General features: G+C 28.3%; 1 protein-coding gene across 1 annotated transcript in view; it reads right to left on the bottom strand.

The window, feature by feature from the left end:
- LOC111630840 (sphingomyelin phosphodiesterase 4-like) overlaps positions 1–13085 on the bottom strand; it is a 66877-nt gene that overhangs the window by 36040 nt on the left and 17752 nt on the right. The window contains exons 5-10 of the mRNA XM_023375004.1: positions 11999–12177; positions 11043–11305; positions 7901–8043; positions 6106–6284; positions 5154–5412; positions 512–571 (exon numbers count right to left, since the gene is read on the bottom strand). Of these exons, the coding sequence (XP_023230772.1) occupies positions 512–571; positions 5154–5412; positions 6106–6284; positions 7901–8043; positions 11043–11305; positions 11999–12177 (1083 nt within the window). The remainder of the gene's footprint in view (positions 1–511; positions 572–5153; positions 5413–6105; positions 6285–7900; positions 8044–11042; positions 11306–11998; positions 12178–13085) is intronic.

Here is a 13085-nt window from a genome sequence, read left to right as displayed (position 1 = left end):
GTTAGGAGAACGCACACTAAGAAGGGATTTTTCGAAATTCCTCCCCACGGGGGAGAGGGACAGGATTAAAGCTTAACACTTCCATCAACAATGGAAGTGTTAAGTAACAATGGAAGTTCAAAGTAACAATAAAAGTTTTAAGTAACAACGGAAGTGTCAACAATGGAAATGTTACGTAACAATGGAATTGTTAAGAGAAAGCGACATGCCAGACGCATTTGCAGTTTTTTTCGTTTTTGCGGGAAATCGAACATATTTTTAGAACCATCTAAAAATTCTCTAATTAGTCTGGAAACAAGGGAACCCAATTCTTGCATTCTGTGAAAACAGGTAAGGTTGACTGTAATGTAATAATCTTTATCTTAGTTATTGTTACTTTTGCCCGAGCAATGCCGGGCCCACCTGCTAGTATATATATATATATGAAGTAAAACAGAAAATATTTTTAATTTATAAATTTGTTTAACTATATATATATTAATATTTTTGAAATAATATAAACTTAACTTACAACAAATAATGATGAAACAGGAGTAGTTGTATCTGCCGACCAAGATACTGAATCAGTCATCTATCAAAAATTATTATATATTTCAAATGTAATTATTTCAGCCAATAGAATTTAGTGAATAAAAAATAAGATACATTGATAATTATTTCAAACTTTAAACATTTAAGAATATTACATACAAATTTTAAAAAGTATTTAATAAAAGTAAAAGTTTATTTTTAAATTTTTTAATAACTGAAAATGCAATAATTATTTTTATTCTCAATTATTAAATATAATTGTGTTTTTCTCATAGTAAATATATTAAATATATAACTGTAAAAATTATTTTTCATTTGCAATGTATATAAAATAAAAATAAGAATTTAATATATATAAAAATCCATAAAATAATATGTATATAAATAGCCATTAATAACATATATTAACATTAGTGTTATAAAATGTATTAAGCATTTAACAGTAGTATTATAATTTTTTAAAAAATTTTATTTTAATATAAATATCACTCATTTAACATACTGCAGCTAACTTTATATGAGCTGCTCACTTGCCAAACTGATTAAATCCTCAAAACAAAAAGTAGAGAAATTGATATACATTATTTTTTAAAATTTAAATAAACATTGTAGAATGTATTTTTGTGCCATTACTAAGGCAACCCTAAAACAGATAAAGCAATATTTGAATCTGACCATGGGTTGCTGAAACCATGAAATGAGTGCGTACCATACTATTTCCAGTTATTATACAAAAGTAATTAAGCAATAAAGAAGAATAAAGCAGAAATTTTTGAATAAAACCAGGATAAAGCAGAATTAAGGAACTTTGTCACAGTTGCTATATTTTTCCTTGCAGCCCAAACTCCCACACTTTGTCTCTCTGAACTTATTGACAACCATAACAACTTGTTGGCAAGATAAGTTTTTTGAAGGCTGTAGCAGTGTAGGCTGTAGTGACACCTATGTCCAAATATGCCAAAAATAGAGACTTTTTCCTCACTTTTATATATCCATATGAAAATACAATACAGGTACTCTTCACTTTATGACCGAGTTTCGTTCCTATGACTACATCATTAAGTGAATTGGTCAATAAGTGAGGAACTTGGAGCATAGGATCGTTGTAAAATTATAAAAATTATGTAACAAACTTCAAATTCATTCATAAAAAGACATGCATATGTACATATTATCATTTGTTTATTTGGTTATCTGGATCTATAGAGATTTTTTTCCCAGGTAAAGGAGATGATAACAATGAAATAAAAGTTGTACCTTCAAGGGCGGAGGTCTTGGATGTAACAGTCGATAAGAAACTCGTAAGGGTGCTTTGCATTGTACTCTTTTTTTCTTGATAAATTTCTCTATAGCACTTCAAAAGTTCACTCATCCCATGTTCAACTTTATGTTAAAACATTCAGTATTAGGATCCATAGCCTCAAGTTCCAACAAAGTCACGTTAATTTTGGAGAACACACCAGCTAACCCATGTACCGTGAATTTCTTTTTCACTTCTTCAGTTCTTTCGTCTTCTTCCTCTTCCAAATACTGCATCACTTCTAACTCTATTAAATCTTCATTTGTTAGCTCTCCATTGGCATAATCCACTAATTCAGCAATGTCTTCCACTTCAACATCTAAATTATTTTTTCTATTAAGCTTACATTACTTTTGTGCGCCCTCTGATGGTATCATTTTTAAATATTAAAAACTTCATCTTCATACCTTATAAAAATGTAATCATTTCCTTTCAGAAAAATTGCAGTGTTTTTTGTATTTAATGTTAAATAGAAATTTATTGTTTTTGTTAAATAAAATATTTGTTTATTTTTAAATTTTTACTTTGGATAATTTGGTATTTTTTATTTGCTCAATTAAGTAACAAAATAAACTAGCAACCTTTTAAAATTTTGGTAGCAAAAAAGTGACTTTTCATTTCAAACAGTTGGCAATATAGCTCCCATATCCCTAACATCTGGTAACTATTAGTTATATCTGATATATTGCTGTAGAAGATTTGAATAAACCAAATTTCTAAGTGTATTTCATTGTATCTTAAGATAATGCCAAGATACCGGTTACAGCAGCTCTTCAATTATGTGAATTTTCTGATGAAGGGTTTGTGGTGGAGTTTGAAATTTGCTCTGTGAGTACTTCAATACTATGGTCAGCTACAAAAAGTCCACTCTGAATACACATATTGTAAGTGTAAAAATTGCAAGGGCAAGAGTAGTAGCAGCAATCAAAGAAACTTGCTGTTTACTAGTAAACCTTCAAGATGGCAAAACATGGTTTCCATATTCTGTTCTGCAAAAATACTCTTGTACATTTTCCATCATGAAGGGTTTGAAAGTGGATGAAGTATAATTTAAAACTATCTCTGAGTAAAAACTTGCCTATGAAAGCACCTTGACCAGGATTCTTCCTAAAGATGGAAAAAAAGATTTAGACAGTAATGCACAAATGTGTCAAAGTGCTGATGTTCTGCTGATACTAGATGAATTGGTTGATGTGAAAGTTGTAAATACATTGGTTGTGTGTCTTGAACCTATGAACCACCCTGTCTAGTGTGATTGCAGATTGTAGAGAAGTATAACAGTCATATCATTGTCAAAGAAGTGTTTGCATCTCTTGAACTTTTGATATTGAGTTAGATACTTTTATTGGATTTTTGGCAGATTTGGATTTATAACACTCTGTATATGTAAACAAGATTGTTCTACATGACATGCTGAGCACACATTACACATTTAGTTGCAGAAGAGGTGTGCACTAAGTACAGCATCCTGAACCATTTCATCTCTGAGATAAAGACAGCTCTAGTGAAGGCAGCAAACAGAAGAAATTTTTTGCAGATAGCTCTATCTGCTAAGGACCATTCTTTAGGACTTCCACCTGTACCAGTTATACTCAATGGAAGACATGGCTAAATGCAGTTTTGTACTACTGTAAGAGGTGGGACACTAGTGACATGGATTAGAAAAAATCAGACTATGAAAGGAGCTGCATTGCAAGGGTTCAGCGAGTTACTTGATCATTTCCAACTTAAAAAGCGGCTACACGCAGTTGCAAACCAAGCTGAAGCCTCATGGACCTTAATCAAGAAAATGGAATCATAGCCTGGATCCAAATCCACTGTTGTAGGAAGTGATATTTAGTGAATTCTAAGGTATTCAGGAACTGTTGGTATCACTCAGTATGTGTTTAAAGTTCCAACTTTATCTACATGGCAAATTCAGCATGACAGTTCTGGAAAGAGCTTGGAAGTCACAGATCCAAATCATAACCAAGCAATGCACAGCATACCTTCTCAATTATGCAAATTCTCCAAGAAAAAAGTACCAAAGGAAGAGATAAAAGAGATAACATACTTCAATGCTTTGATCAACAATGAAAACAGAGCAGTGTGCAATGATATAATAAATTTATAGAAGTGATTTATCAGGGAAATGACGATTTTGAATCAGCTGGCATTAAAAATTCTGTCAGTTCCTGCTTTTTGAGAGGAGAAGAATTTTTTCTACCTTAAGCCATCTTCTCACACCAAAGAGATCATTTACTGAGGAAAATTTGGACATTCATATTCACTTCCTGTTCAACTTGGCTGATCTATTGGACTCAGATGGAGAGATACAGTAAAATTAGTATTGAGAATCAGATAAATTAATAAAAATGCAAATAAAATTGTGTGCTGAAAGCAAGTGTAATTTAAAAAAAGAATATATTAGGCAAAACAAAGCAGAAAATTTCTGTCAAAGTGAAATACAAAAATTTATATTTTTTAAAAATAAAGCAATTGTAGGTTGCCTTAGTCATTACATAAAATTGGTTGTATAAAAAATATAATAATAATAATTCCAAATATATACTAATGGAATTAATCAATGTAGCCTGTAAACAGCTCATATGTAAAAAAATCATAATTTCATCCATGTTTAAAGTTACTTACAGTATGTTAAGTAATACAAAAAGTTATGTTGCTAGTTTATCTTGATGATATTGCTAGTGGCATCATGATGTGTTATTAGTCAGTAAAGAACTGTGATAGCTTCACTTTTGACCAAATTATTTAGTATGTAATAATCACAATATAAAGAAGTGGTTTATATAATATGAAACAACTTTTTCTTGATTTTTTTCATATTAAAAATATTCTTTAATTAAAATAATAAGACTTGTTCTTTCTTCAATTTACAAATATATCAGGTTATTTTATGCAAATAATGCAGAAAATTGTATATAAATTATAAACAAAATTAAAAATAAAGACAATGCTGATTATTTATTCAATGTATCACTTTATCTTTAACATGTAAAACATTATTCTTTATAACATTTAACTTACTTTTTTTTTTTGAAAACAATCAAAAACATGATTCTTATTATTCCTAAGCAAAAGGCTACTAAAACAGTTTAAGATTAAAAAAGTTAACTGATATTTAACAGCAACTGTACACAGAATTAAACTATTGCACAAAATAATCATATTTTAAAATTTAAATTAATTAAAATTAACAAAAATTTCTAATATATTAGTATGCTGATAATGTGCTTCAGTATTATTCTCATTTTTTGTGTTTTTCAACAAATAAAAATAAACAATTGCATTAGATATTTAATAAATACTCAATAATACTTACCAAATTTGGACTGAAACAACTTCTGTAAGATTCAACTGAACCATGATTCAACCAAAATTCAGTTAGTACTAAAACTAATGTTTCTGATCTCCAAATTTCAAAATGTTCACTGTCCACAGCAGTTCCAGGGTTTGGTTTAGATGAACTTGGTGAAGTTGTTATTTTTAATAATGTTGGACTCTGTTTCAGAAGAGAATGATGATAAGGAGGTGAAGAAGAATGATGACTGTGGGGAATGCCTGATGTGCTGAATCCCTTTCTACAAAAAGTAAAAAAGTTTCAATACCATACAATAATCAATGTAATATACAGTACATTTTATATTCATTATCTTTTATAAATTATACACTAGAGCTGGTAACAAAAATATAAAGTATCATCATGTATTAAACTTTTCTGAAATATATACTGTATATCAAAATATGCATGTATTTTAATTTTAAAAAAAATTGATATATGCTTTTGCTTTAAACAGATCTAAAAAATAAATAAATAATATAATAAAATAAATTGTTAATATTTACAAAGTATGCTGTCTTTTTTGTTAAATATATATGCAAATAAAGCAAAAAGAAATATTGTGTTTAATATACTGGAAACAAATACAGAATATATTACAGGTGCAAAATTAAAGTCAGATGTGGGACCAGAACAAAGACTTGCAGTGATTGAAAATAATAAATATCCCAGGTGTTTTAAGAATATGAAACATATACTAGTGTATTACTGTTCAAATGAAAATAACTGTATAAAAATTGATATTTTCAACAACTGGTTAGTTAAATGAAGTATAAACAAGAAATAAAAGAGTAATATTTGATCTTAAATATAATTATTATTAGAAATTATTTATATTAATGATAGAAATATGATTTTATTTTTAAACATTTTTTAATATAATTAAATGTATATTTTTAAAATTCATTATTTAATTAAAAAAGTGCTGACATACCCTGAATATTGTGAAAGGGGAAATTTATGTTGTAATGTAGGAGTAAATGAAAATGGAAAGGTCACATTATCTCCAACTGGCAAAAAAGCATGTAAATAATCTTCAAGAAGACAAGAGTAGAGAGCTTCTGATGGATGAACTAAAATATGCTTTATAAATTTGATAGAAAAAATTATTATATATTATAAAGTTTTAATAAAATATAGAGCAAAATTCTTCAATTAATTAAAGATTTAAATTTTAACATTACAATATATTTCTCTATAAACTTCATTGTATTAAATTTATAAAATACAAATTTAAAATGTTACAAACAATAATAAAAATAAAGAAAAATATCTAAATTTAATTTGTTAATTTCAAATAAAAATAATTATTGTAAAAATATCAAATAAATAAAATAATTTTTAACAAATCCAGAGATTACACTTTATACTGTTTTATTATTTGTGATATTTACAGAAAATGTAAAAAATTTATTTTATTTTGTTAATAATAAAAAGGTATTATAACAATTTTAATTTAAATAATTATACTATAATTATACACCAAAACAACTGAAGAGATCCAGACCAAAAAAATACTATACATTTCCATAATCTCTTTTTATCGGGAAAAGAAAAAAACCAGATATCTTAATAATAATAATCCCTGAATATACAGGTACAGATACCACACAAAGATCATGAATACCAAAAATCAACACGTCAAAGATAGTAGGAAAAACACTAAATTATGTAAACACTCACTTACTACCATACTACATCCATTTCATTTCTACATTCTCAAACATTCGTACATTAGTTTATGCTGGGGCAGTCACAGTAGTGACTCACCATAGACTGAAAATACAATTGCAGACAGATACACACAAAATACAATTCTATCACAAGCCTGTCTGGCAGAGAAGAACAGAAACACAAATAAATGACATTAGACAGCAATTAGGCAGGCTGACACAATACACTAAAAACAACATAACACCCAAATTAAAGAAACAACTCAAAAACATTTTCAAGAAAATCAAAACACACACAAAACATGAACANACAAAAGTAATTAAGCAATAAAGAAGAATAAAGCAGAAATTTTTGAATAAAACCAGGATAAAGCAGAATTAAGGAACTTTGTCACAGTTGCTATATTTTTCCTTGCAGCCCAAACTCCCACACTTTGTCTCTCTGAACTTATTGACAACCATAACAACTTGTTGGCAAGATAAGTTTTTTGAAGGCTGTAGCAGTGTAGGCTGTAGTGACACCTATGTCCAAATATGCCAAAAATAGAGACTTTTTCCTCACTTTTATATATCCATATGAAAATACAATACAGGTACTCTTCACTTTATGACCGAGTTTCGTTCCTATGACTACATCATTAAGTGAATTGGTCAATAAGTGAGGAACTTGGAGCATAGGATCGTTGTAAAATTATAAAAATTATGTAACAAACTTCAAATTCATTCATAAAAAGACATGCATATGTACATATTATCATTTGTTTATTTGGTTATCTGGATCTATAGAGATTTTTTTCCCAGGTAAAGGAGATGATAACAATGAAATAAAAGTTGTACCTTCAAGGGCGGAGGTCTTGGATGTAACAGTCGATAAGAAACTCGTAAGGGTGCTTTGCATTGTACTCTTTTTTTCTTGATAAATTTCTCTATAGCACTTCAAAAGTTCACTCATCCCATGTTCAACTTTATGTTAAAACATTCAGTATTAGGATCCATAGCCTCAAGTTCCAACAAAGTCACGTTAATTTTGGAGAACACACCAGCTAACCCATGTACCGTGAATTTCTTTTTCACTTCTTCAGTTCTTTCGTCTTCTTCCTCTTCCAAATACTGCATCACTTCTAACTCTATTAAATCTTCATTTGTTAGCTCTCCATTGGCATAATCCACTAATTCAGCAATGTCTTCCACTTCAACATCTAAATTATTTTTTCTATTAAGCTTACATTACTTTTGTGCGCCCTCTGATGGTATCATTTTTAAATATTAAAAACTTCATCTTCATACCTTATAAAAATGTAATCATTTCCTTTCAGAAAAATTGCAGTGTTTTTTGTATTTAATGTTAAATAGAAATTTATTGTTTTTGTTAAATAAAATATTTGTTTATTTTTAAATTTTTACTTTGGATAATTTGGTATTTTTTATTTGCTCAATTAAGTAACAAAATAAACTAGCAACCTTTTAAAATTTTGGTAGCAAAAAAGTGACTTTTCATTTCAAACAGTTGGCAATATAGCTCCCATATCCCTAACATCTGGTAACTATTAGTTATATCTGATATATTGCTGTAGAAGATTTGAATAAACCAAATTTCTAAGTGTATTTCATTGTATCTTAAGATAATGCCAAGATACCGGTTACAGCAGCTCTTCAATTATGTGAATTTTCTGATGAAGGGTTTGTGGTGGAGTTTGAAATTTGCTCTGTGAGTACTTCAATACTATGGTCAGCTACAAAAAGTCCACTCTGAATACACATATTGTAAGTGTAAAAATTGCAAGGGCAAGAGTAGTAGCAGCAATCAAAGAAACTTGCTGTTTACTAGTAAACCTTCAAGATGGCAAAACATGGTTTCCATATTCTGTTCTGCAAAAATACTCTTGTACATTTTCCATCATGAAGGGTTTGAAAGTGGATGAAGTATAATTTAAAACTATCTCTGAGTAAAAACTTGCCTATGAAAGCACCTTGACCAGGATTCTTCCTAAAGATGGAAAAAAAGATTTAGACAGTAATGCACAAATGTGTCAAAGTGCTGATGTTCTGCTGATACTAGATGAATTGGTTGATGTGAAAGTTGTAAATACATTGGTTGTGTGTCTTGAACCTATGAACCACCCTGTCTAGTGTGATTGCAGATTGTAGAGAAGTATAACAGTCATATCATTGTCAAAGAAGTGTTTGCATCTCTTGAACTTTTGATATTGAGTTAGATACTTTTATTGGATTTTTGGCAGATTTGGATTTATAACACTCTGTATATGTAAACAAGATTGTTCTACATGACATGCTGAGCACACATTACACATTTAGTTGCAGAAGAGGTGTGCACTAAGTACAGCATCCTGAACCATTTCATCTCTGAGATAAAGACAGCTCTAGTGAAGGCAGCAAACAGAAGAAATTTTTTGCAGATAGCTCTATCTGCTAAGGACCATTCTTTAGGACTTCCACCTGTACCAGTTATACTCAATGGAAGACATGGCTAAATGCAGTTTTGTACTACTGTAAGAGGTGGGACACTAGTGACATGGATTAGAAAAAATCAGACTATGAAAGGAGCTGCATTGCAAGGGTTCAGCGAGTTACTTGATCATTTCCAACTTAAAAAGCGGCTACACGCAGTTGCAAACCAAGCTGAAGCCTCATGGACCTTAATCAAGAAAATGGAATCATAGCCTGGATCCAAATCCACTGTTGTAGGAAGTGATATTTAGTGAATTCTAAGGTATTCAGGAACTGTTGGTATCACTCAGTATGTGTTTAAAGTTCCAACTTTATCTACATGGCAAATTCAGCATGACAGTTCTGGAAAGAGCTTGGAAGTCACAGATCCAAATCATAACCAAGCAATGCACAGCATACCTTCTCAATTATGCAAATTCTCCAAGAAAAAAGTACCAAAGGAAGAGATAAAAGAGATAACATACTTCAATGCTTTGATCAACAATGAAAACAGAGCAGTGTGCAATGATATAATAAATTTATAGAAGTGATTTATCAGGGAAATGACGATTTTGAATCAGCTGGCATTAAAAATTCTGTCAGTTCCTGCTTTTTGAGAGGAGAAGAATTTTTTCTACCTTAAGCCATCTTCTCACACCAAAGAGATCATTTACTGAGGAAAATTTGGACATTCATATTCACTTCCTGTTCAACTTGGCTGATCTATTGGACTCAGATGGAGAGATACAGTAAAATTAGTATTGAGAATCAGATAAATTAATAAAAATGCAAATAAAATTGTGTGCTGAAAGCAAGTGTAATTTAAAAAAAGAATATATTAGGCAAAACAAAGCAGAAAATTTCTGTCAAAGTGAAATACAAAAATTTATATTTTTTAAAAATAAAGCAATTGTAGGTTGCCTTAGTCATTACATAAAATTGGTTGTATAAAAAATATAATAATAATAATTCCAAATATATACTAATGGAATTAATCAATGTAGCCTGTAAACAGCTCATATGTAAAAAAATCATAATTTCATCCATGTTTAAAGTTACTTACAGTATGTTAAGTAATACAAAAAGTTATGTTGCTAGTTTATCTTGATGATATTGCTAGTGGCATCATGATGTGTTATTAGTCAGTAAAGAACTGTGATAGCTTCACTTTTGACCAAATTATTTAGTATGTAATAATCACAATATAAAGAAGTGGTTTATATAATATGAAACAACTTTTTCTTGATTTTTTTCATATTAAAAATATTCTTTAATTAAAATAATAAGACTTGTTCTTTCTTCAATTTACAAATATATCAGGTTATTTTATGCAAATAATGCAGAAAATTGTATATAAATTATAAACAAAATTAAAAATAAAGACAATGCTGATTATTTATTCAATGTATCACTTTATCTTTAACATGTAAAACATTATTCTTTATAACATTTAACTTACTTTTTTTTTTTGAAAACAATCAAAAACATGATTCTTATTATTCCTAAGCAAAAGGCTACTAAAACAGTTTAAGATTAAAAAAGTTAACTGATATTTAACAGCAACTGTACACAGAATTAAACTATTGCACAAAATAATCATATTTTAAAATTTAAATTAATTAAAATTAACAAAAATTTCTAATATATTAGTATGCTGATAATGTGCTTCAGTATTATTCTCATTTTTTGTGTTTTTCAACAAATAAAAATAAACAATTGCATTAGATATTTAATAAATACTCAATAATACTTACCAAATTTGGACTGAAACAACTTCTGTAAGATTCAACTGAACCATGATTCAACCAAAATTCAGTTAGTACTAAAACTAATGTTTCTGATCTCCAAATTTCAAAATGTTCACTGTCCACAGCAGTTCCAGGGTTTGGTTTAGATGAACTTGGTGAAGTTGTTATTTTTAATAATGTTGGACTCTGTTTCAGAAGAGAATGATGATAAGGAGGTGAAGAAGAATGATGACTGTGGGGAATGCCTGATGTGCTGAATCCCTTTCTACAAAAAGTAAAAAAGTTTCAATACCATACAATAATCAATGTAATATACAGTACATTTTATATTCATTATCTTTTATAAATTATACACTAGAGCTGGTAACAAAAATATAAAGTATCATCATGTATTAAACTTTTCTGAAATATATACTGTATATCAAAATATGCATGTATTTTAATTTTAAAAAAAATTGATATATGCTTTTGCTTTAAACAGATCTAAAAAATAAATAAATAATATAATAAAATAAACTGTTAATATTTACAAAGTATGCTGTCTTTTTTGTTAAATATATATGCAAATAAAGCAAAAAGAAATATTGTGTTTAATATACTGGAAACAAATACAGAATATATTACAGGTGCAAAATTAAAGTCAGATGTGGGACCAGAACAAAGACTTGCAGTGATTGAAAATAATAAATATCCCAGGTGTTTTAAGAATATGAAACATATACTAGTGTATTACTGTTCAAATGAAAATAACTGTATAAAAATTGATATTTTCAACAACTGGTTAGTTAAATGAAGTATAAACAAGAAATAAAAGAGTAATATTTGATCTTAAATATAATTATTATTAGAAATTATTTATATTAATGATAGAAATATGATTTTATTTTTAAACATTTTTTAATATAATTAAATGTATATTTTTAAAATTCATTATTTAATTAAAAAAGTGCTGACATACCCTGAATATTGTGAAAGGGGAAATTTATGTTGTAATGTAGGAGTAAATGAAAATGGAAAGGTCACATTATCTCCAACTGGCAAAAAAGCATGTAAATAATCTTCAAGAAGACAAGAGTAGAGAGCTTCTGATGGATGAACTAAAATATGCTTTATAAATTTGATAGAAAAAATTATTATATATTATAAAGTTTTAATAAAATATAGAGCAAAATTCTTCAATTAATTAAAGATTTAAATTTTAACATTACAATATATTTCTCTATAAACTTCATTGTATTAAATTTATAAAATACAAATTTAAAATGTTACAAACAATAATAAAAATAAAGAAAAATATCTAAATTTAATTTGTTAATTTCAAATAAAAATAATTATTGTAAAAATATCAAATAAATAAAATAATTTTTAACAAATCCAGAGATTACACTTTATACTGTTTTATTATTTGTGATATTTACAGAAAATGTAAAAAATTTATTTTATTTTGTTAATAATAAAAAGGTATTATAACAATTTTAATTTAAATAATTATACTATAATTATACACCAAAACAACTGAAGAGATCCAGACCAAAAAAATACTATACATTTCCATAATCTCTTTTTATCGGGAAAAGAAAAAAACCAGATATCTTAATAATAATAATCCCTGAATATACAGGTACAGATACCACACAAAGATCATGAATACCAAAAATCAACACGTCAAAGATAGTAGGAAAAACACTAAATTATGTAAACACTCACTTACTACCATACTACATCCATTTCATTTCTACATTCTCAAACATTCGTACATTAGTTTATGCTGGGGCAGTCACAGTAGTGACTCACCATAGACTGAAAATACAATTGCAGACAGATACACACAAAATACAATTCTATCACAAGCCTGTCTGGCAGAGAAGAACAGAAACACAAATAAATGACATTAGACAGCAATTAGGCAGGCTGACACAATACACTAAAAACAACATAACACCCAAATTAAAGAAACAACTCAAAAACATTTTCAAGAAAATCAAAACACACACAAAACATGAACATCACAACACACACATTACAGAATACATCGATACACTAAA

This window comes from Centruroides sculpturatus, unplaced genomic scaffold (genome assembly GCF_000671375.1).
Source record: "Centruroides sculpturatus isolate CEXI.00-Female unplaced genomic scaffold, Cexi_2.0 scaffold6, whole genome shotgun sequence".
Classification (NCBI taxonomy): Eukaryota; Metazoa; Arthropoda; class Arachnida; order Scorpiones; family Buthidae; genus Centruroides; species Centruroides sculpturatus.
Note: the sequence above shows the minus strand (reverse complement) of the source record. Positions and strands in the feature narration are given on the sequence as shown.